Source organism: Phaethon lepturus, unplaced genomic scaffold (assembly GCF_000687285.1).
Source record: "Phaethon lepturus isolate BGI_N335 unplaced genomic scaffold, ASM68728v1 scaffold10651, whole genome shotgun sequence".
In the NCBI taxonomy this organism is placed as follows: domain Eukaryota; kingdom Metazoa; phylum Chordata; class Aves; order Phaethontiformes; family Phaethontidae; genus Phaethon; species Phaethon lepturus.
Genome location: NW_010519862.1, coordinates 1 through 26,560, shown reverse-complemented (window position 1 = coordinate 26,560; position 26,560 = coordinate 1). Strand labels below are relative to the sequence as shown.

General features: G+C 36.3%; 1 protein-coding gene across 1 annotated transcript in view; it reads right to left on the bottom strand.

Moving 5' to 3' along the window:
* CC2D2A (coiled-coil and C2 domain containing 2A) overlaps positions 1–17,915 on the bottom strand; it is a 56,335-nt gene extending 38,420 nt beyond the window's left edge. Inside the window, exons 1-12 of the mRNA XM_010297191.1 lie at positions 17,889–17,915; positions 17,268–17,366; positions 15,295–15,396; positions 14,493–14,669; positions 14,164–14,317; positions 12,636–12,772; positions 10,901–11,032; positions 8,739–8,948; positions 5,981–6,087; positions 2,925–3,065; positions 2,363–2,519; positions 11–246 (exon numbers count right to left, since the gene is read on the bottom strand). Coding sequence (XP_010295493.1) covers positions 11–246; positions 2,363–2,519; positions 2,925–3,065; positions 5,981–6,087; positions 8,739–8,948; positions 10,901–11,032; positions 12,636–12,772; positions 14,164–14,317; positions 14,493–14,669; positions 15,295–15,396; positions 17,268–17,366; positions 17,889–17,915 — 1,679 coding nt within the window. The remainder of the gene's footprint in view (positions 1–10; positions 247–2,362; positions 2,520–2,924; positions 3,066–5,980; positions 6,088–8,738; positions 8,949–10,900; positions 11,033–12,635; positions 12,773–14,163; positions 14,318–14,492; positions 14,670–15,294; positions 15,397–17,267; positions 17,367–17,888) is intronic.
* Between the last annotated feature and the right edge of the window lie 8,645 nt (positions 17,916–26,560).

Sequence of the window (26,560 nt, the reverse complement as noted above, 5' to 3'; positions counted from 1 at the left end):
TTTATCTTACCGAGGACACAGCTCAGTTGGAGTTATGTTTCCTGACAGGACCAGTTCAGGAATTAGAGCAGGCTCTCCAGGTTTCCTTCTGCAGTTGTCAGCTTTTTCTCTAACCCGCCGCTCTATTTCCAGGCTATTGGCCATTTTAGGTGGGATGGGTTTTACACGTTCCTCACCAAGATCACAATCTTCTACCAATTCTTCTTCATCATGAATGTCTTTTTTCTTCTTTTTCTTCTTGGACTTCTGCATATAAAAATAAAAATGTTCTTCCTGAACTTGTATCAATCAGTAGAGTTTTCTCCTCTTGTTCTCTTGATTCACAAGTGATAAACATGTATGAGAAATGACTGTATAATTTTAAAATCACCACACCAAAAGTTAGATTTCTCTCATTCTGTAGTACTACTTCAGATTCAGAATTCAGCAATGCATTCCGTTCATATGCTTTAAAAACATAATGTGCTTTAAACAACACATTTATTTAACCTTCCCAACCAACTTACAAAATAAAGATGTTACTTGAACATTCTGACTAGCAGCTGACTTCTCATTTAGCCTGAGTTACCACATGCATTCAGTTAGGACTGAAGGAATGTTGCTCAACCAGTAGACACGGTTCTTCGAGATGTATTGTCTGCATACACATCGACAAAGTGAATGCACATGTGCCACAAACTTCGGAGCACAAGCTCTTTAGGCTAGAAGTAGCCTTAGCATGAGGAGAATGATCCGCTCCCTTCCTCTATGCCAAATGGAAGAATAAACAAACAGAACATCACGTGTCTTTCAGCATCTCCTAAACTGTAGAACTCCAGTGTTCGTGTGCATGTTCAGCTTTAAACTCAAGCAAGTTCCTCCTTCCGCAGACTTAACAGATTACTTGGAAGTACAGCTTGCTTGGAAGCACCAGCCACTTCATTATGTAAGACACCATAAGCAAAAGAGCTGGAGGTGAGGAAAGCAAACAGTTTCTCCTCACTAACTGAAGTATTTAGCCAAACAACTTATTTTATTTTTATTAATAAATATTCTTTCTTTTTTGGTCTAATTTTATGGGTTTTGTTCTTTTATTTCCTTTTAAATTTATCTAGTCTCTTCTACCTCTAGTGTCTTCCATAGATACACATGATCTGTGCTAGTAAGACACCAACAGCAGTGACTAACTAACAAATCACTTCAGGTAAAATAAAATAAAGTATTTCCAGGCGTGAAAGGAAGGTCTGTGTACTACATTTCACTCTAAAGGGAAAAAACCACAATCATCTCGGTTTCAAGACAGTTTGTGACTAACACAATAAAAAGATGCTGAGAGCAGCTTTGGCTGGAACCATCCACCGTAGTATTTGTGGAGGCACAACTGGCTAGAGGTAGCTGAACAGTTCCCGTTAGGATCAATGCTCAAGACTGCCTTCATTTCAAGGTTTACATTTCTTCATCTTACCCTACAAGTGAACTAACATGATACTAACAACTCAAGTGCCCACTAATGTTTGAGTAACAGGAATTTCCAGTACCAGCAGATCAGTTTCCCCTCAAACATCTTAAGTGCCTTAGATGCTGCTATGTGAAAAAAAATTTCCATAAAAGTATCAGCAGATGCACTAGATTCTTGAAAACTGTATTTGAAGCGTTTCCTTGAATTTTATTTTGCTTTGGTATCCAAAACCCCACAGTATTCAAACAGGGCAGTAATTCAAGTATAATCACCGTTACTCTGCGGTATCCATTACGTTGCTGCATAACTATGAAAGCAAGTTTGATTTTGCTGGCGCTGCCACAGGCTGTTTCAAAGATTAGCCTGTTGCAGTGTATTGTTCTAGGTACTGTACTTGTCAATATCCTCTTGAAGCACAACTGAGACCTTAACTACAGTACAGATTATTAGCAATAAGGATTTTCAGAGGTAAAAGGCTAGAATATTAATTGCGTTTTTCAGTTTGGGGACATTCCTGAACATAAATTTACATGAGATGATATCAACTGCTTGTTCATTAGAAACATCCCATAATTATTTTGCTTCACTACTCCACACACAAAATTCATCCATGTTTTTTCTTTGCAAGAAAGATATGAATTTAACAGGAATGCTGCAAAACTACTACATGTAAAGAAAGAACTGCTGAAGTGCTGAAAATCAACAGTAGTAAGACAATGCTCCACAAAAGCCTCGCACTTTTTTTTTAATTAACAATTAATTTACTAATGAATTCTAAGTAGACAGAATGTATCTAAGTACATTACAAAATCTATGCATAACTACCCTGAAATTGCCTTTTTTTTTTCCTGTATTAGAAGGACAAATTTTGAACACATTCAGTAATAATTTTATTTTTTCTCAAACTCAGTGATTTAAACAAACCTGTGTTTTCTTCCAGGATTTCCACTCTTGTAGCTCAGTTTTATACTCCTCCATTTTCTTCTCATATTCTTCCATACATTCTTCTAGTAATTCATTTATCTCAGACTGAATTTCTGCTTCATATGCTTTTTCATCTAATCTCTGATCAACCACTTCCCTTCAAAACAACAGTTATCAACATGTTGCATAAATTAACATAAGGGCTACAATTAAGGCTATAATATATAACATAAGTCTACTTCTCCATGAATTAATTTCATTATATCAAATGTGTGTTCTATTTAAAAATACTAGCATAGATAGTCTAAGAGTTGATACCAGACAGTTACCATCCACAATGAATATAATTACTTTTTCTTTACTCATTAGCCTTTAGAAATTTCTTTCTGTTACAGTAATTACTTGTTATTTTAACATATAGTCAGGCTCAACCGGTGCCAGACACTACTCAGATTCTTACTTTTGCACCCTTTGTATCAGAATTGTAAGTTCCCAAATTGACTAATCTTATTAAAACTCCACTGCTGGCAAATGAAGTACAAACAGTGTTATCAAAACATACTTCCTCAAATAAAGTTTCATGGGTGTGTTAGTAAACTTCTGAAAGTCACGGAGGGATTTAATTTGTTTCCAAACTTTTATAATGGTTTTAAGCAATGTTCTGTCTTTTTCTTCTTCAGCATCACGAAGTCTTCTGGTTTGCCTAGAAATATATATACATATGCACAAAATCAGTCAGAATTGTATAACTCAGTGGAACAACAGAGTGAAAAATTGCGATACCAAAAGCCAAGTGATGTGGGTTTCTATTTGATTGATGGGTTCAGTGGTTTAAATCCAAGGAGCATAAAACCCAGACTTAAAGATGGCAGGATTTGATTTCCTTCTGTACTCTAGTCTCTTGCATTTTGGATAATCTGACTTCAATTATAGTTCATTCTCTAGAGATCTCAAAGTTTTCTGAAATGCTTATTACAGCTGTACATCATTAAAAACATTTTAAAGTCAATTCATGTAAACAACAGCCCAGGAAACCTACACTGCTGCTATGAAGTAATGCTTATTACAATCGTACATTACAAAATATGTTTTAAACTAACATGCTTCTAGCTCCAGTAAAAAGGACTTGCAGAGATGAAGTAATGTAGTAATGTATGAAGTAATGCAAGTCCTTTGACAGCCCTACAGGATTCTCAACACAAACAAAATTAATAGGGCTTTTTTTTTTGCCTCAGAATTGGTATTTCACATTTCCACCCTCTAATCTGTTTGTAAAAGAGCTATTCATTAGCACTTTTAATGACCAAAACACACTTCTGATGTAAATGTCTATGTGGCACAAGCACAGACTGTTTCCAGTACTATCTTGGTAGCTAAACACGTCTAGTAAAAATAATGTGATTTAAAAAAAAAATAAAAATAGAAGCTGTAAACTAACACATTACTATCTGTAATATTCAGAGAATGTGGAAGACAGAGAGGCTGAGTTAGAGCTAAGAAATACATCACACATTATTTAAAAGCATAAGCAAATTCAGTAAAAACAATAAACAAAGAAGAAATACAGACTTTCCAGAAAGCAATATGAGTAACTTCTGCACTTCATTAGCTAGCAATTTGAATACTACTTAACCACGCAGCTTAACCACCTCTTCTTCATTGTCTACCAGATGAAGCTAGAAGATGAAGTTTAAAGACATGAGGAATATACAGCTCAGTAATTACACTTATCTAATGTATTCGATTTGGAAGCAGGATCTTTCAGTAGAGAATCACCTCTGCTAAAATACATCAGCCAGAAGAGCCTGAAACCCGCAATCCACAGCATACGTTGGCTTCCTTCTCAGCAAATGAGGACAGTAGGGCTGAAACTGCTAATTTGCAAAAGTTTTCTGTATTCAGATGACATTTCTTCCTCAAACTGATGGAAAACTACAGCTCTGATCTTCAGACAGCAAGGAGCACACATCAGTTATGTTATTGGAGGGTGGAGGAAAGAGTCAGATTATTTTCCATGCTACACTCTCTTCACATCTGTAATTTCTCATGAGAGTACTACACTGACCATCAGGGAAATGCAATGTTAGAGGAGAGACACGGCAGGTCAGATGTTTTTACCAACACATCTGGTCCAAGTTAGTATTACACACCATGACAGTAAAAATTCCTGAGCCCATCTGAGTCTCATATGTGGAACAGTTTCCAACAACAGGGCTGTAGCCAGAAAAAATTGCAGATACAAAAAGCCCTAGAATAATCCCAGCCAAACTCAGCTCACATTACTTACGCAACACTGATCTCACTGATTTCAGCTGAGTTTCTCCTTATTCATAATAGTGTGACACTGAACTAAAGCACTCAAGACCTACAAAAACACTTCAGATACCCAGAAGGAATATTTTATCTAATTAGAATTAACCATCAAGCAAGCCTCAGGATTAGTGACAATATCAAGACTCTCATTCCCACAGTGAACCTTCTCATTACTATTCTCATGCTTTCCCCGGTGAGAGCTCCTGTCTCCAAGGTATTGTATGGCAACTACACACCTCCTGCTCCTAGTCCTCTAGCAGATGTGTTAAGAAAGTATTAGTAAAAGTTACTCCTTTTTCAATGGAAGGAACACTTTGTCCTTCAGTATAAAATATTACATTACAGACTTCTATATATCCTGCACAGATACCAATGTATTACAAGACAGCATAACTGAATGATGAAAATCTAAAGAAGCAATTCCCAAACTAATAGTGAGTAGATGTGTAAGTGTAAGCAGATGTAGATTTCAAGGCTGAAAGTATAACTTTTATTCAAAAAAACCTGATTTAAATAATGATAATAATAATATTCTATTATTATGTGATCCATTACATCAGTCTAAACTTCTGTTTATTTAAATTAATACATTATTGCCTACTTTCAGGTTGTGAAAACTTTCATATTTTTATTATCTACTAGTTAAAAGGCTGCTCAGCATGTATCTCCAAAATAACTTAATTTTTATCGTACTGCTTACACTTACAGTGCACCACTGTCCATCTGCCAAAAATAATACTAACTTTCACTACCAAGCCAAAAACTGCAGTATATTTTTACTACCTAGTTACTGTCCAAGAAAAATAACTGTAATTTTGTAAAACAGAATTCTACAATTCTACCATATATTAACCCATTGGCAAAAACATGGCCAAAATACTTAAGAATGGGAAGTGAATCAAGAACACTTGTGTAATGAGGAAGACGATGGAAGAAACTAGGGGTTTTGTCTGTTCTAAAAATCACGTCAGCTTGCATTGCTGTGAGAGTTTCATGCATCCAGCATGCCTACTGAAACCTTCTTTTAATTAAATTTTAATTGTGCAAAACACACTAGTAAATAGTTACTATGTAATTAATAAAAGGTAATCAAATTAGACCACTTTTGAATCAAGATTTCAGCCTAAGCTGTATTTTCTTCATAATTGCTTTTACTCATCAGTAAGAAATCTTAAGCCTTCAAAATTCTTCTAGAGCTATTTATAGCAGAATTTAAGTCTGACATGAATCATATTCTGTACCAGCATAGAAAGAAAAAAAGGTCATACAGTTTAAAAAGCAGTGATCTAAAGAATCCATACCTACCTGATCTCCATTTTGTATTCAGGTATGCTCTGTTGTGCCACAGGTCTAGGAACACCAGCACCAGCATTGTCTATACTACATTGCACAGCATTCCTCAAAGCATGCAGCTTAAACAAACAAACAAACAATTAACAGATGATTTGACATTTAGGAAGCGTACAGTGTAATGCATCTTGACAGGAAAGAGCTAGTTTTTACATAACAGAAAACTCTGAATTGTATTGATTCAGTATTTACAGTGTTTTGCCATGTCTGTGAGCTGCTGATTCTTCAAGATGAAATTCTAATTAGGATTCCCAGATGCATGCGGGAGATTTCTGACTTTGATCACAGTGACAGATCTAAACAAGGGAACAAGACTGTTCTAGGGATTATTCTGAAAGCTCAAGAATCAACAGGCTGGGGGGGAGGGCGGGGGGGAAGTGAGTCTGCCAAAAAAACACCCTCTAGAAAAGGTCGTTTTGGGACTAGGAAGGGCCACCAAAAGTTACCTTAGAAAATCAACAAACAACAAAAGTGAGTGGATTGTGGATTTGAGGAGTGCCTTACTGAAGCTGGGCACCTTGCAACAAAGCACTTAAGCATAACATATTGCATGTAACAACTGGAAGAAGAGAAGGTCTAAGGATAAGACAGAACTGGCAACAATGGTACAGTTCAAATGCACTTTTGAAACCATAACTGTCGAGACAAGAGGCCACCCCTTCAACTAAGATTTGAGGATAGGCATCAAATGATTACATGGAAGACACACACCTAGTTTTGGAGAATGCACAAATATACATGGCTGTGAAGACAAGAGAATGTAAAGGACTGGCTAGGAGAGGAGAAAAATAAGGACCAGTACTAGGATAGGAATTAAAATTTTAGTTAATTACATTGCTGCAGATCTCCAGGATAATACTGAATGTGAAACCAGAATGGCGAATGCCACTGCAGGAAACAAAAGCAACTACATCCAGAGCAAAAGCAATGAAATTATAAATCAAGGAGCAAAGATTTTTTTAAGCAAATCTATCGAACTGGAGAGACAATAAAACTGGAGAGCGGGAAGCATACAGCTGAAAACATACATGGACAGCCACAAAATGAAGCTCACTGGTATAAAAGAAGATGTTGAAAGAAATTGTGAAAGAAAGAATAACTGAACACACAGAAAGCTGCTAGTACAATCTGGGGCACAGACAGCATGTTTTATAAGAGGAGAGAGAAAGTGCAGTTTCTTTAGCCTGCCAAAATGATGACTTAAAGGTGATATATTTTAAAGATACGGATTATTTGTATCTGCTGTATTCTGAAGAGGTGGATAAGGAGAAGTCCACTGGGACACAGTGGGGAGGGAGAGGGAAAGGGAGGAAGAGTTGTTTTGCTGCAACAATATGGCCATTAAATAATGACTGTTAGAGGAGACAGGTTTTAAAACTGTCTGTCAGTAGCAGAATGGTGGCTAAAACACCTAATTGTTAAAATCCATTTATGAAAAATGTATTATGCAGCTGCCTACCATACTGGCAAAGTATTGTGGAAACACTCAGGAAACCCCTTCCACACATAGGTTCCTGTAATGCAGGCAAGGAGAACCCAAATGTCCTATTTCACTGTTTCATGGAAAACTAAAGCCAATCCTTTAAAAGTAAAAGTATACCAAAGAATTCTTTTGAGACACTGTATGAAATATTTGTTCAGCATTAGAACTATAACCTAATGCTTTATACCAACATCCAGAAGTATCTGTATGGCACCTACTGACCCTCATTACAGTAATATAAAAATGACGGTGCATAGAATGATTATTTTTCCCTTCCAATAGTCCCTTAATTTATGGAAATCTGAATTTATATGTACTTAATAATCAAACTAATTTTTAACAGTCCAGCCCTACTTCATAGAGCTACGTCATATCACAATATCTACCTCATTTTTCTAAAGAATTGTTATCCTTTCAGATTTAAAAAGCATTTCAAAATACTTTAAAAATATTCTTGTGCACCCTGATGATATTAGAATTGTACTAAACGTCTGATGTTCATGTACAAATTTACACCAGAGAAGACCACTACCATTACTTCCAAGGTATGGATGGGAGGAAGAGTGATGGTACGCAGAGGGTAAGCAGCCCAGCCAAGGTCATCCAGCAAGTCAGTAATGCAGCCAGGAACAGAAGAGTCTATGCTCAGCCTAGGGTTTTGCCGTATCACAAGAGTGACACAGTAAATGTGACAATATGCACTTAGAAAAAAAGCATCTATCACAGATATATACCTGGAAATAGGTCATCAACTTTTGTAGAATTTGGTGAAATTAAACTGCTTCCTTTTACTTTTTAGTCAACAACTGAAACTAAACTTCACTAACTTCCCTCCATCCTTGAATACTGTTTTTCGCTGTCTGCCTGTCAAAGTCACTGTACACAATCCTGTAAAGTCTTGTCTGTCATTCACTGGAAAACATTTTGGATACTCTAAGCAATACTATGCAAATGTTATTGTATTCTAACAATTATGTTCCCTTTACCTCAGAACTTGCATAGAGATAATTTTAAATAGAAGATCAAAGAAATCCATAATCTTAAAAATACAGTTCTGTACTGAACACGCAGCAACCTACATGAAATGCTTAGGTTTTTATCTTCTGACAAAACGCCATTCATTACATACAATTAGAATTTCATCACTCTACCCTGAAGAAACAAATTCAGCTTTTACCTTAAAGTATCATATCATTATCTCAGTAAGCTCTGACAATGCAACAGAAATACCTTGTCTGTGAGAAGTTTGGTAAGATTCTTCTGTTTTCTTGCTAAATACTGATCATATAACTGAGCCAATTTAGCTGCTAACACATGCTCACGGCTAAAACAGGGATGATGGGTGAATATCAGTCCAGAAATATCAACATCCAATTGAAAAGGCCCCTGAAAATCTCCATGTCCGACAAGATACTGATTGGCAGCTGTCATCTTTATTGCCTGAAAAAAAAAAAAAAAAAAATGGATTTACAAACCCCAGCAAAACTATCTTGCAAAGAGATTTTGTGACAGTGACCCATTTAGCACTGCTTACATCTAACTACCGAGTCTTAAATTGTAAAGGCTTCTGTGATAACCTCTTTGTTTTGTTGACAAATGCGTGGCATAAAAGCACCATGGGTATTCTAAACAACAGAATTCGATAGCCTATATGAAGCTGAAATAAGAAGTCATCTGCCTGTGCTGCAGGTTTTGCTGAGCAATGAAGACAACGACAATGAATGTGAAAAAGAAAAGCCTGCTAGATCTCTTTTTACCTATTTGTTTAGTATTGCTTTATTTCCTCTTAGAACTGAGTTCCAAGATAAACAGTCCAGCTCTCAGAGAGCAGTTTTCCTTGTAGACCATTTGGATTGTTCAGAAGAGGAAATATGTTCTTTGTTTCCCTATTCTAATGCCACGGAAATTCACACCAACAAAGCCCAATGAAGGCTTTCAAAGAGTCTCTTTCAACCTGCTGCAACTGAAAGGCTGTCAGGCTTCTATCCTCAAGTTACCAAAATCAGAAGAGAATTAGCGGTGCATCCTGCCTGCCTACTACTGCTGCTTCCCTTTTAGAATTCTTCAGAAGAGATTAATCAGAGATATTCTGGAACCATAAAACATGAAGTTGTTAGTTTTGTAGGGTTCATTGCAGCTCCTTTGTAACAACTAGAGAAGGGGAGATTGAGACGGGAATTCAGCTGTTGCGTAGCTCTTTTACAGGACTGGTATAAATGGTCATGAAACACACTTAAGTCCCCCTGATCCTTCCACATTCAGTTTCTCATCAAAATGTTTAATATGACATAAACTGTCATAAAAATGCTTTAACTATTTTTCTGCTCATAAAGGACCCCTAAGCTTAATGTCTTACTTTCAACAGTGATCTGGGTATTTACATGTCACTATTCATGTCAATATCGTGTTCTTGAAATATAAGCACTCTTGGCCTATCTTTACTAAGATCTAAGCAGCAACCTCTTTTCCTGTGTGCAGAAAACACCCTGCATAGATGTGTGGTACTGGATTCATCCTGAGAATTGCGATTTGTAACCAGCTTCAATTAAAGGGCAACATTCAAATCTGTATCAACAGCAGCAGACAGAAACACTTGCTTGTCCCAAAAGAATGATCTATCTTAAAGTCTAAAAAGTCACAGTTTTTCCAATGGGGTAATAGAGTGCTAATTAGCAGAACAATTAAAATTTGCCTAAAGGTTTTCACTGAAACTTGCTTTGATTTGTACTGACTGCACACTGTGACTGCTGTTTGCCAGGGTAAGTATGCTGTGGTTGAGGGAAAAGCAAACAAAAAACTCAAACTAAAGAAGATCTGAACTGATGCAACATAAGTCAAAATTAGTTGCTTTCTACATGAGTGAACTGCATGTAAAGACTTATTTGGGAGGAGTTTCATCACTGTTAAAATAACCATCACGCACATGCCCTTCAATTATCTCTCTCAAGCTGCAGAAAGTACTTCTGATCACCAAGTCTGTTTACCAGCTTCTACCATGAGGAGCTTTATAGATACACTAATACACGTGTATTAGTGTATCTATAAAGTGTATTAGTGTATCTACTTTGGCATGAGAATATCAAAGGGTGCCTCACAGAGACCTTGGTGACTCATAGACTTGAAGCAGTTTGTCATGGACTGTCACTTTACTATTTTAACCAGTACTACCGGCTAAACTTTCCATCCTTTTGTATGCATTATTTTTACAGAAAAATACATGTGGAATATACTTGAAAATGTAGAGCGCATTTAAAGACCAGTTGTGGAATCACAAAAAGCAGTTAGTACTTATGGTTCTTGGCACAAAACCCTTCAGCTCACTCATGAGAGTTTCTGGTACAGAAGAACTGGGATATTGGGTTTCAGGAACCACGTATATGAAATATACCTACCTTTCTATACACTGTTTCAAGTTCTGGTGCAATGCCTTCTTCCAGTGAGAATATTGGAGGCCTAGTAGAAGACTGTTTAATTGGATTAGGCAATGCTAAGATTTTGCCATCGTCACCAAACCACTCTTTACCCTTCTTTCCCCTACAAATAAAAACATAATTTCATATTGTTTCTTATTTTATACAGAAATAACTTGAAAAATTGTAATTCTTATGAAACGCAATTACAGAAGAAAACATGACTATGAGTTGTTTGTGACCGAATTAACCAAACTTTAAGACTCCAAAGTGAAATCTTCAAATACACTATAGATAAGTTTTGAAACCAAAAGACCAAGAGCTTGCTCAAACTTTAAATATGCTGATTTTTTCCTTCAACATTCAGTGTTACAGACTTGAAAGAAAGAAAAAAAAATCACTTAACATTTAATTGTTGTTTTCCTAAATCACTAAAATTTAAAGAACTGTAATATTCTAACAAGACTGCCACCCACATCTTCAAATTTAATTCTTTGCTTTATGATTTTTAAAATCAAAGAGCTAAATGGCAGTTCAGAGAGATCATTTATCAAAGCATCTCTCAACTCTTCCAGTCTAAAACCTAAGCTAATTAAGCAGCATTTATGAAAGCAGATGAAGCAAGTATCTTACACACCAATTGCTATCCATGGCTTCACATGTGAAACGTTGTCCTTATTCATCCCTCTGCCCTCATGACCTGGATTCAAGAATAGCTTAAACCAGTGCAGCCGCTGAAAGATGCTGGCCTGCCTTCTTATTCCTATACCTGGTTTAAGCTGACCCTGGAACCAAACATTGATGTGGTAACACGGTGAAGCAAACCACAAAACTAACCTGGTTGAAACTGGCCAGTTAAAAATTTTAGATGCAAATATTCCCAATCTGATTCATAGAAGTACCTCTGCTAGCCCATGAAGAATTCATAGAATCATAATAAAATATATGTTTTTCGCTGTCTGCCTGTCAAAGTCACTGTACATAATCCTGTAAAGTCTTGTCCGTCATTCACTGGAAAACATTTTGGATACTCTAAGCTGTATATTAGCTTAAATCTATAGTAAACTACACACACCTTACCGTGTATAGAAGATAATACAGCAGGATAAAATATATGCAAGCCACCTTCACAGGTGTTTCCATAAGCCATTCTTAAAAATCTAAAATGATTCTAAAACCTCGCCAGACAATCTATACCAATATTTAATTACCCTTACAGTGCAAGCAGTAAATTTGTACAAGTCCATAACTTCCTATTATCTTCAGCGGACACAGAAAACCGCCATTCCATATTGCTTCCTTCTGTTATGATCTTCTAGTAAATAATAACAACAGTGCCCAGCTCTCGTGTAAGTCTTTATACATAACACTAAATCCCACAGCATTTTATAAAAAAAGTAAACTGTAATTACCCCTGTTGTAGTGGCACCTAAACTCTGCCACAGACAAGTGAAGTGATTTGTTCTCCAGCAGGCTACAAGCAGACCCAGGCAAAGACACCAGTTTTCTACGACTCAGTCTGGTGCTCTGACTATTGAGATACACTAAACCACACTCCTACAAAAATCCACATTTCCTGACATCTGATACTGATAAACATTTTAAAGAAGAAAGCCGCATACTACCATGACCATCTGCCTACTTAACTATAACAAAATAAAATACTGATTAAATAAAGAATTTTAAAAAGACAACTAAGAAGGTAGTGGTGACTTACTTGCTCCTGTCTGAGTATTCTGTTTTCTAAAATATTTTGATTAGACTGTGATACAAAGGGCCTTTCTCCTGTGTAAAGACCCTCATCCTCAAGGTACCTAGGCTGCATGTTTCCAGGCATCTTCTCAGAAATGGGCACTAATGAGACATTAAATAGAAAAGCATGTAAAATATCTTATAACTGAAGTTCTAGTTTATTAATTCTCTAAGAGCCTATGCCATTCTTAAAACGAACAGCACTGCACATTAAGCATGCTGTCAGAAATGTTTTCCTAACTAAGAAAAAAGAAATAAATATATAACCAGAACAGGTCCTTCTCTTCATCAGGACATATCCAGAATTTAAATCTGTTATTAAAGTGTCACAAATCTTCTAAACAGATAATTAAGCATTTCCTCACCAAAAAATACTACAAATAACTTAGTGGAGTTTAGTTTTAATGGTTGCTTGAATAATAGTGTAAAAACATGTTAGCAGCAACAATGGACTAGACAAACATTTCTAAGCCTTTCCCACATAAAGTGAAACTTTAACTAAGATTAATCTGAACTACTACTACTACTTTGCTTAAGCTACTCTTGTACATAACACAGAACATGCATGAAAAGTCACGTTAGTCCAGTAACAGCCGGTGGAATTCTTTAAAGCCTGCCTGCAGGATTATTTCACTAGTGTGCATGGGGTCAGTATTTTTCAAGAAGCAATTTCAAAATGGGGAGAGACTATATTGAGGGTTATGATAAAAGTTAATCCCCTAAATCAGAACCCAGTGGACTGCACTGGAAGCAGTCAGAACTAAGTTACAAGACACAAAAACCAGAGGCACCCAATGTCAAATATTTTGACATTGCATTGCAAACTGTGCTGATACCATTCGGGCACGGAAAGACTAATTTCTGTTTCTTTCACTTCAAATATTAAATAGCAAGTGATATTATAAAGCAATTTTTTCGGACTTTGCAGTCCTATGGGAATAAGGCAAAAAGGTCAGAGACAGGATCAATGTTGACTAACTATTTCCAATTCACAAAATCAAGTTTTGGGAAAAGGGTCCCTTGAATTACAAAAATCCTTATGTTACTTACATGACTTTTGACAAACTTGCCACATGGAAAAAATTGCAGATGTGAAGAAATAGTGTAAGTTATAATGTACAGTACATGAGCCACTCGGTACCTAAATGTGTGTACCCAGTAACCTGCTGCATATGTTAAATAATGTAACAGCTAAACCCCAGTGAAAGAGGACACAGCACTAAAGTAATTACGCCAGAGCAACCTTAGTTCCCAACCACGTGCCCTGAGTTCAGTTCCTAGCATACCAGCTGGTGACCTGATGAGGTTACATGTTCCTATTTAATCCTTTTTGTCAGACCTTTTTAGAATTGACTGGATGACCAGTGTCAGAGAAGCACAATTAAATATCTCTCTACTGCCAGAGACAGTCTGATACAAGATTTCTCAGCAGATGAAAGGGTGCCATGCTATGCAAAATCCAAGAACAAAATGGAGAAGCGCAATCTTCATACCTGCTAGCGTGCTGGGAGTGAAGAGAAATTCTTTTTCCTTTTTCAGTTGCTCAGAATAGCTTTCACAAACAGCAGGTTTCATTACTAGAAAATCTTCAGCTGTCTGCCCTATAATGAATAAATCATCATCTTTAACTAGGCGTATGTCTTCATCCTATAGTTTAAATGCAAACACCTCTGTTAGTTCCTCTATTTCTTAGAATTGAGATCTTTAGAAACTACACTTTCAGAATTTTTAAGGAAACAAAAATTGCCATTTTGTATTAGAAGATTCAAATTAATTCAAGAAGTCTGAAAAAAAGTATAAACATTTATTCTAGAGCTCACACCGTTTCATCCTCCTCTTGCTCATCCTCATGGGTTTCTACATGTTCTTCTCCTGTCTCCTCTTCTTCATTTAATTCATTCTTTTTCCTGGCTCCAGGCTTTATACTCTCTGGTTCAGGATCAAAATTGAAGGTAAAGAAATTATATGCTTCTTCAGTGGAAGGAAAATCATTCTGGAACTAAGAAAAGATGACAAAGACAGTTTAATATGACATTTATAAGAAATTTAGGGGAAGTAAAGATATCTTTCTATTAATAATAGCAGTAACAGCATGTATAAACACTTGTCACAGGATAATAATTATTTTATCTCAAAATGCTGAAGCTGACTGAAATTTTTAAATGATACACGAATTGCTATATTGCTCTATTGCTATACTATTATTTCATTAATGTTTCTTGTAATGTTTTATTACAAAAAGTTACCTGGCTTAATTTTAACCAGCTTATTGTTTTAAATATGAACAATTTTCAAAGGATAAATGACAAAGTTTAAATTCTGGCCGTAATGCAGATATCCAGGTGAATGATATGAAGAGAAATTTCTAATGGCATTTTGCCTCTGAAGGACCTCACTTTAGTATTAGGATGAATCCTCTAATGAAAGAATTAACAGTAGCATTTTGTGGCTAATAAATATCAATATACTAATCTGTAAGTTACTTTAACTGCCAGTTAGTGGCATTCAATAAAAAGGATTTAAACAGACTGAATTCTGTCTGCTTCCTCAAACAGAATCATGAAGCCATATAAAGTTTAAATGAAATTAATATCAATTATTGAAATGAAGGAATTGGTACTTACTGTTGACTTTTGCTTAAGCTTTTTTACAGAATCACGAAACTTTATTTTTGATGGTAAGTGGGATTCATCCTCTTGCATGTCCTTAAATTTATCATTATCAGACTGCATAAAAATATATACTTAAGTTATAGCATGCATTTACTGATCCATAAAAAAAATAAAGACAAATAGCTGTATGCAGAGATTAAAAATTGCATATTCACAGAAAAAAACCCCAGAAACAAAAACCCACAGTCACTGTGGTAACAATTATACTGATTTTATATTTATTTTAAAAGGGTACATCTAATTATTACTTCACTCCTTTCTCCTCTAGGTCAAGAAACAGACTGCAGAGTATCAAGAAATGGTTCATTGCATAAATGTTTGTTGCTGATGAAATCATTGTTTCTGCACTCTCGAACACAAGCAACCACATGCTCATCTCTGCATGGGGGAGAAATGGGGTAGCAAATGCAAAATCTTCCCATCTACAAATGAGAGGCTGACAACCCACCCAAGCCGGGCAGCAGCAGTAAGGGTGCTGCTGATACACTGCTGACCTGGCAATGGAACCAAGGAGCTAAGGCCAACTTCTCATGTAGCCCCTGCTGCAATCAGGAAAAACCTATTTGGTATTATTCAAAAAAGGTGGTGTCCATTGCTCGGGTACTTAAGTACAAACTTGATTATTTGTTTTGTTCTCTTTCAAACAAGTATTGATAGACTACTCTAAAACTCCATGGATGATACTCTTCCACCTTTTCAAAAAAGGAGGTAGCATGGTTATCCATTTCCATTTTTCTGAAGCTTTATCTGTCCCTACGCACAGATCACTGTAAACATCACTGGTTCTGAGGTTTCTTCAGCAAGTTCACTCAAGTGCTTTTAAGTGATTATCATGAGGCCCAGCCAACATAAACACATCTAACATTCTATCTGTTTTTCTTCCTTGTGGCCTGAATTCTTAGATTAAAGGAAGACATTTCTCAAGTTTACATCTAGTCAACCTAAACTTCAAAATAATAGCAAAAATAAAACATCAAGCCCTGGCAATCAGACAGCCACTTGCTTAACAACAAAACAATACTTCGTATGTGTGCAGAGAAGTACAGGAAACAAAACCAACACATGGAAGGTTTCAGATATACTTTATATGAAATTAGTAACCAACTTTCATAAGAGTATCAATTCCGTATTTTCCTAATATGAACATATTAAAACAATACTACTTCACTGAAAGCTACGACAATTACTTTTTATAAGAAAACACTGCTAAAACCTCCCCACAACCTACACGATTAGGTAATTCTCCCCTAGACAAGCAGTTTAGCCAGGCTAACTCATACTGTTTGGAATTCCAGATAAAAACGCTACTGCCACATGCTGTTATTTCCTGGGCATACACATTCTTTGGAACAAATTTTCTACAGGCAAGCAATCTCTTTCTGAATTCTGAAGAATATCTGGGTGCAAGTTCTGTACAGGCATAGCCTTTGTTATTTTTTTAAAACAAAATTAATTTTCTAACAAAGAACACGCTTATACTAAAAAACCTGCATATAAAATGGGAACAGGGAAATACAGTACAGTACAATGACATAAAGTTAATATCCAGCCTTTAGCAATTACACTGTGTGAATTCATATAAAGCTATAATACAATGGTCCTTTCTGTTACAGTAACTTTTAAATACTTTAAGGCATCTTAAGCAACCGAAGTCATGAACCTGTAAATGACATGGTTCACATGATGGCTATACTATAATGAAAGCAAATGATTGTTGTTAAATATGTACATTAAAAGCAATAAACAGAAATGTTCCTTCCTGGATCAGGAAAGTTCCTGAATACTAATTCAACCATTGGTATAATTTTGATCCCATTAAAACAAATGAAATTGATCTTCAAGACTATGTGTAGTCTTTGATTTATTTAATGTTTCACATTCATTTTCTCATTATCAGAATAGCAAGACCCAATGCACCTTCTTACCACTTTATCCCGTCCGACTTCTGTCTTACTTTCTCTGATGCTTTTTAAACACCTGGGTTGTGGACTGGAGCCTTGCAATAAATTACTTTCTGCTCTTGACTAAGCAAATAAGCAAACAAAAAAAAATATGCTTAGCTATAACAGAAATACAGTAAGTCCAAAGCTACAATAAATCCCAGGAACTCAACAACTAATGCATGTTTGTGTTAGGGACAGAATCTTCTAACTATATAATCAGCTTAAGTGATTTTACAGACCTAGATGTTAATACTCCTTATTAAACTGCACAGTAAACTTACAAGGAAATCCACTGATTTCAAAATAGTGTAAGACATTTTTTTTTCACAAAAACACAGAAGGATCTTGTAATGATTGTATCATTTGAATTATAAAACAATGACAACTTTTTTACTATTACAAATAAATTAAACTTTAGAAAAAATACAGCAATAGAAATACACTGGAAAATAACTGTACTGATGAACAGAGTATTATTTCAGCATTAGAAATAAAAAAGCAGGTATCTCAATTCAGATTCACATAGCACTAAGCAAGTAAAATGAAGTGGGTGGTACTTATAAGACTAAAGTTAACTAAACAGAACTTCTGAAGGATTCTCACCCTTGCCGCTTTTAGTTTCTCTCTCATTCGCTCCCTAACAGAAAATTCTGCAAAGCCTGTCCTCGATGTAGAAGGAACCGGTGGCAAGTCTGAAACAGAATAAAAACATGGTAACATGTTTAAATTAAGTATTTTCTGAAAGAAACTTTAAATTATGTAAAATAAAACCATATATACCATACAGAGTCCAATATTCCAACAGAAAGAATTTGCATGAGAAAATGTGAAGAAATCCAACACTTTTTCTTAATTCAGATGTTACAATCACTTAAATGCCTTTAGCTGTGACACATCTACCTTTCATTATTGAAACAAAGGTCTGAGACAAGGAAGAAGGTTTTAATATGTAAAATCAATCAAATCTGAGTTTTGTAAATTTCCTTTTGTATGCGAGGATTGTGTAAGATAAACTCCTGTGGACAACTTCTTTTATCTTGACCAAGTAACTGGCACGAACCAATAAGAACCAGTACAATGTTAAAATACAAGCTAAGCAAGTAGATAAGAGAAGTGTTCCTCTGGAGGACAGACAAGTTAAGGGGACTAAGTACTGCAAAAATCCACCAGAGACCACCAGAGGACCACCAACTCATTTAACAGTGCATGCATCAGGGACGATTGAGTATGTTAAACATTTCTCAGAAATGTCATGAATATGCTAACAATTACAATGACTATGAATGTATGTACTCTATACAATTCAGATGCTGGTAACGCGAGGCACGCATGTTAGGAGGAGATATCCCCCAGGCGTTCAGAGCTGTAATAAAGGTGTCTGCTTAATAACACTTTGATGTTATTAAGTTTGAATTTCTTAAATTTGAATTTCTTTGAATCATTATACACTATGAACCACGTTAAATAAAGCAAATACACGCTATTTTTTTCTATTAAAAATACATAAAGAATTACCTGGCATTTTATAAGCTGTTAGCCAGAGTTGTGTAGATCTAGTTTTGAATGCTGATGTGCTCTAAATCCTGATACTGGCATGATTGGAACAGTAAAGAATTTACAGACTTGCTTCCTTTTTCAGCTTAGAGCTACCTTCTTTTTGTAGTGACAAAATACTACTTTCTCCAGCAGTGTTTTTGTACTATAGCTCTAGTACAATCAAGAGAGTAAGATGCATTTTGCCCTGTCCCATGTATGACTGAGAGCATCATCAAGGAACACAGAAGCTAAGTTCAGCTCTACTTGTGCTACCCCTCTGGAATCAACAAATCACCTCCTCCAAGCTCAAGAGCAGTCCGTCCCCATACTAAGGAAGTCAAGCAAGACTCTTAGGTGGCTACATGGATGAACTAACTCAACTCACACATAAAAAGAAAACTTACAAGAGATGTAAACAGGGACAGGTGACCTGTGAGGAATGTGACACTGTCCGACTGTGCAGGGATGGGCTTAGGAAAGCCAGAGCCGAACTGGACTTGATTCTGGCAATTAATGTGAAGACCAACAAGATGGGATATTACAGGTGTACCAGCAGCAAAAGGAATACTAGGGAAAATGGTTACCTGCTGCTGAATGGGGCAGGGGACCTGGTCACAAGGGACACAGAAAAGACCCAAGTGATCAGTGCTTTCTTCATTTTAGTTTTCACTGCCATCAGGAACACCAGGCCTCAGAGACCATTGGAAGAGCCTGGAGCAGCAAAAACTTACCCTCAGTAGAGGAAGATCAAATAAGGTCACCTTAAACAAACTGTGCATATGCAAATCCATGGGCCCTAATGGGATGCTCCCACAAGTGCCAAGGGAGCTGGTCAATGTCACCTCAAGACCACTCTCAGTTATCTTTAAAAGATGATGGTGATGATCAAGGGAGATTCCTGAGGACTGGAAGTGAGCAAACATCACTCCTATCTTCAAGGAGGAAAATCTGGAGAACTACAGTGTGGTCAGCCTCATCTTGATGCCTAAGAAGATGATGGAGCAAATCATCTTGGAAACCATTGCCAAGTATGTTAAGTACAAGATGAAAACTGGGAGTCATCAGCATGGATTTATGCAGGGGAAAAACTTCTAGCTGACCAATGAGACAACCTTCTATGATGAGGTAATTGGGGAGTGGATGAAGGGAAAGCAGCGGATGTTGTTTACCACTATTTCCTATAACAGCCTTATAGAGAAACTGATGAAATATGGACTACATAAGTAGGTGGACTGAAAATTGGCTGAACTGTTGCACTCAAAGGGTTGTGATCAGTAGTGCTAAGTCCAGCTGGAAGCCATCACTAGAGCTGTACCCCTGGGGTTGATTTCAAACAAACAAAAAATCACACAACCAACCCTCCAACTCCAAGAACACATCAAAACTCTACATCCTTTAGGATCAAGTATTCTCTCCTGATCCTGTGAAACATACAAATCTGAGTTTTAAATCAGTGGCATATTTAGATTTTTTGATAGAAAGTAAATACCAGGTTTTGACACTGACTTGTGTAATCATGTAATTATGGAAAAGGGGAATTACTGTTTGTTGCAGCTTTTGAATTGCTGCTCCCCAGAAGCCCAGGCTTTTCTTCCATAATTAAAACTGAATGAGAATGCTTCTTTGATAATCAAACTTATCAGGGCCTCCTTTTCCTTTGAAGGACTGAAGGACTTTGAAGGACTCCTCCTTATCTTCCACATATCAGATCCTCTTAGATTATGATTTCTTCAGGTAGATTCAGTAAATATTAGTAGGGTGACCCTGTAGCCTACTGCATTCCCTGATACCTAAATAAAAAGAATGAATAATTATCCAGTTGTTTACAGAGAAGCTACAGTCTTGGGGCCAGAAATACAAAGCAGTGGATACCTACAAACCCATCCTCTCATTTGTGCACAGATGAAAAACATGTTAAATGCTTTTAAATATAGTTGAGATTGTATGTGTAAGGAAATGGCAACACTTCAGCAGCTTTATATATTAAACAAAATTATGGTCATCTTCTGCACAGTATTTTGAAAAGGTACCCATCTCCCTCTCTTGGATTGCACTACTACTGCAAAAGAGTCAAGGTTATGCTCTTTATAAAAAGTCTCCAAAATATTTTTAGCTGAAAACATAGTTTTACACACCTAATAGCTTAGAAAGTCATCACTTAAGTATTTTTCTTTTTGAAAGACCTGATTCATTTTTTCATCAACAAAACTGATTCTAGCTACATAACTGTCTCCCCATCTGCACAGAACTCTTCAGTCTCACCAGAGCCCTGGAGGTCTTCTGGAAATTCTCAGGAGCTTATTGAAACTTTAACTTTGACCGATATATGCAATATTAACTTTTTAAAGAGAAATGCTTTACATCCCTTTTTCTACATGGAATCCTCAGATCTTATTTTTTTCCCCTGAACTTTTGTAACTAGCTTTTATTTCCAGAAGGAGCTCCATTGTTCCACACAGAACACACTGGCCCTTTCACTGGAACAACTGTAAGATGATCAGCAGGAGAAAACTGTAGCTCTTTTTGCACACGTGCTTTGTGGTGCACGGTGCTTTTTTTTCTTTAATTTTTAATCTGTGAACACATGACATTCTAGGTAAATAAATTTTTCTAGTTATCTCCACTTACAGAATTATATTCCTTGTCAGTTCTTTGAGCCAAATGCTTTTTTGTTCTTTGCCTTCACCGAAGAACATTGTTTGCCAAGGTCTAAGTAAAGGGTGATTTCAGGTTTATATAAGGCATTACATTCATGAAAAGGAGACAAAACAGCAAAGGCTAAGGGCTTAGAAGTGGTAATGTCACACAACATATATCACATTATGGCTGATTCAATATTATTCCAAGAGCTTTACTGGCAGCAGCAAATACTGTATGTTGAATATACAACTTAAACATTTAAAGGCTACCTACCATACCAAAGTCAAAGTGCAATCTAATGTCTAGGATGACCTTAATCCACTGTCATTTATAAAAGAAAAATACATTAAGATAAACTCCACTAATACTGACTCTACTCAGAAACATCAAAAGATTTAAGAGAAGCCTAATATTTTCAAATTACACAATTTACTGTCTGTATTTGTAAAAAGAAGCATTCATTGTGTTTGGAAACTTTCAAAAGAAAGAACAAGGCACAAAGTGAGTACCACTAGCATGAGACATAAGAGAAAAGCAAGCATCCCATAACCACTTCCTTACCAAGAGGAATACTAGAGACAGAAATAAGCAAGTACTCAGTAGAGACACTGCGAGATGACACACAGAAGAGCCTATTTGCATTTTGTCTTTTCTAACAAGGAAAGCAGTATGAGTAAGAGCAGAGTAAGAATTAGTGACAAAACTCATCAGACTGAGCTAATTAAAAAACATCATTGCAGTGTATTCAATAATGAATTGGCTGCAGCAACAATCAGAACTATCAGTGATTCTGAGAAGTGATGGAAAACGGGCAAGTTCCAAAATCCTGGGCAAGTGTGATTTTTAAGAAATAGGAAAAAGCGAGCTGCAGACGCATACGCAAGTCAGTCTACCTTCAACTCTACAAAAAAGACTCAGTCCATTTGTAAATATTTAAAAGACAATAAAATATTAAGCAACAGAAGGCCTAGATTAGCCAAGACCAAGACCTATCAAGCCCATTTAATGTTTTTCAACATATATTCTACCCATTCTTGTGAATAATGGAAAAAGCATACATCTCAACTGTTGGAGTTTGCCTTATAGAAAGCATTTCTCAGTAGGCAAGATTTTGATCAAATCACCGGGGGGGGCAGAGGGAAAGGAGTGCATGCAAGTTGCTGGAAAGCCACATTTAAAAAGATAAGCAAGTAACAGTTAATAAATTCAAACCCGATACTGAGTTGGTATTTTCAAGGTCTGCCTCAGTCTAATGCCTTTAAAACATTTATTAATGGTTTGAATGATAAATAATGTCTACCTGTGCATGAAACATGCAGGCAAGAACTGTCAGAAGTCACATTTGATCAAAGACTGACTTTGAAGAGTTTTTGGAATGGAGAAAAAGCTTGCAACATCTTTTACAACTTCAAGTCCACAAAAGGTTGCTGCACACAGAAAGGCTCTCTGTGTCTGCTGGAAATGGAAATGACAGACTTTAATTGCAATAAGGAAGGTGGCTGCACACTGGAAAAGCTTTTTAACTTTTGGGGTATTCTAGAATTGGAATAGAGTCCCTTAAATAGTTATGGAATCTTCACTGGCCCAAGTTTTTAAGTTAAAAAACAACAACAACAAAAACAACGATGACCATAACAAAATAAAACCAACAAACTCCCCCAAAACAACCCAACCAACCAAAAAAACCCCACCAAAACCAGGTATCAAGACTTGTTGAAATGACTTAAAGGGAGAAGCTGGTCTAAGTTACCTTTTGATTTCCCTTCTGTGACTTTTTTCTACCATCGTATTCTGTTCAGCTAGCGTGTAAAAGCTAGCTAGCTTTCATTGGAGCAAATGCTTCATTTCAATTCCATTCTGATAAATAAAAACTAGAAAGCACCAGATTAGAATCTGCTTTTGATCTTCTGAAATACTTGAGAATTGCTTGTAAACATTTCCAGACAAGCCAAGTTAAAGTGAACAGCGTAAACATGCAAAATTAGTGCAGAAACACACTGCCACTACTTTAAGCACCTCTTAAAGCATCAGAACTGATGCTCTGTATGCAGAACTCTTTGTGCATTAATCAGTTCCTTGTGACAACAGGGGAATTATCCTTTCTATACATAGTGAAAAACATTTTAAGGCTTTAATAGTTGCAGTAAAATTAATTTAATGCATCAATTATTGTGGGATCCTGTGGTTCCTTGAAAAAAGGACCACATAAAAATATTTTTGTTACTTATTTCTCTATACATATACTTTTGTTACTTATTTCTCTGTACTGTATACAGTTACTCTGTACACTTTTGTTCTGCTCATGCAAATGAGCTCTACTTCCAACTAAATTGTGCTTAACTTCAAAATATACTTTTGAAGTGAAAGAATAAGACTGATACTCATGAGAGAACTATTTTGCAGGATCACCATTACAGGCCTGTATCAAAAAATTTCACACCATATTTTACATTGGAAGTGTCATTATCCTACAGTGGCTCCACATTTTACTTCAGGCAGATCTAATAAACTCGCTGGATAGTCAAACTGAAATTAAGCCAAACAGAGAACCTGAAAATGTCGTCTAATAAGTTTCTCCCTTGATTTCACCTGGACTCAGAGGAGCCCAAACCCACTAGGTCTGTGTGACACAGACCCAGAACTGCTGCACGTATCTCGGCACCAATCCCGTATCTGAACAGGATGCAGAAACCAGGCATGAGGAAAAGCAGAGACAGACATTTATGCTGTGATCAAGCATCAGTTACCCAAAAGAAAACAGGGAATGGTAACTTCCAGCATAGGTCCTAGAAACACTTCTGTGTTTTTCATGGATACAATCATTGCATAAATGCATAGTAAGACACTCCAGAAACTGCAACCAAATAACAATATAAATTCAAAAAACCCAACACTGAAGAAAAAGATTTTGTAACACTGCAGTTTTGGTGGCTTCACAAAGGAATAACTATCAGATATGGGCTTTTTATTTAAAGCAATTCTTCTTTTGCAACTCTTATTAGTCTGACTAGTGGACTGACATATAGACAAATCTTTCCATTTAAGAAAGGTACACAGGCATCTAGGAGCACACATAATTAGATTATAGTAAAATAAATTTCTGCAAACAGACTGCATTAAAAAAGTAGTAGAGACTGAACACTTGAAAGACTAGTAGGGACAAATGGAGACTATGATGAATATGAAGTGAAGAAATAGTTGACGGCTATGTTTCAAGATAAGTTTGCCATAGTGGGACTAGAATGAGAAAATAATCATGCCATGCTAGCATAAAATAAACCAAGTATTTGAGGGACATCACAAACTGATAATTCCACAAACATTAACTACTTCCCACTTGTGTTAAAATCCCTTTTCATAAAAAGGGGGGGTGTGTTTGGGTGAGTGTATTTTTAAACACCACAAATTTAACAAAAACAATGAACAAATTGGTGACAACCACAACAAACTAAAAAGGCCTAGAAATAGCGGCAATGTATTATCACACGCACTAAAGCAAAATCAAAACACAGCAGTAGAGGAAATAGTCTATGCAGAATTTTTCAACAGCACCTGGAAAATGGAGGGCTTTGTTACATTTTGTTATTTTTTAAATGGTTAGTTATCACTTGGCAAGAAAACAATTAGCAGAAATTCATACACAGATCATCAGCCTAATGAAGGCAGTAAGGGACTGAAAAGAAACCTACTTTATGACTCGGCAACACAACAGTAAAAGGTCAGTGTGAGCATATATCAAAAGCCTAATGTATAGAAGATGCAGGGGGGTTGGACTGGATGACTTCTAAAGGTCCCTTCCAACCCAAACCATTCCATGATTCTATGGAAATTTAAATTATTTATAAATCTGTCAGAAAGTATTCTGGGGGGTGGAGGGTGTGTTGGAATAAGTTTTGGATAGATGCATGAAGACTTCAGCTCAAAGTGCAGTCTGTCTCAAAATTTAACATATAATTAAAAAAAAATAATCAGCTGGATAAATTATACTGCAATTAACTAAACCAGTAATACAGTCTATTCAGAATGCCATATGCAGTACTTTTCACTCGATCATACGAAATTAGTAGAATTATAGGGATTTCAGAAGCAGCAACAAGAACAGGTAACACAGCAAAATACAAAACCAACACTTTGTGACATAAGGGAACTAATGACTACTTTTCTTCTCAGAGTACTGCTGTGCTGTTCTATTTATTCTTGGAAAACGAGCTTCTGTAAAAGAAAATAACCATCACTAGAGGGTGTCTCTTGATTTCCCCATGCAATCAATTCTGAAAACTGTTTGGACTCCATCTGTCAGCAGCGTATCACTTCCTAGTACAAGCTGGCAGAGTAAGACTCAAAAAGCATTCAAAAGAAATGTATGTAGAACCTGAAAGAGCTGGAAACATCCCTAGGTTGTAGATGTCTGTAATAAATACCATATTTTACTAAAATAAGTTTAAGGACAATGCATAAATTTTATTTTGATAAACCTTGATATCGATGAAAAACTAAACACCTTACACATCACTGGATTTGCATTGTATTCACCTCTTAATACTCTGTTCTTAATTAGCTCTTTTATGCATCCTATTTGGGTAAACACATAAAACCATGCAGTAAGATTCACAACATTAATGTTGTCCAAAGTATTTAACAGGAATATTGCAGAGATTCTGCCGAAAAAATTGAAGATTTGTTTTCGAGTACCAACAACCTCCATTCTTTCCAAGCCTGCAATTAGACGCTCACTTCTAACAGCTTCTCACTACATCACTCTCTTGCATTCTCCTACTTTGTGAGTAAAGAGTATCTCATGCGTGACAGTTAAAACAGCCCATTAGTAAATACGTACACCCTGGTTGGTGTACCTTCCTCTCTCCATCACATCCATGAGTAACAGTTCAAGGACAAAACATGAGGTTCACATTCGGATATGTAAATACTGCAGGCCTACAGAAACGCTTTTGAAAAAAGTGTTGTGTCTTTTATGTAAGAACACTTCATCACCTACTCCAATTTAAATGCCATAACAGCATGTCTTTCGAGTGCAGCGCTCTGACTGTACGCATAGTGCTCCAGCATATGACTGACTGACTGACTGACTGACTGACTGA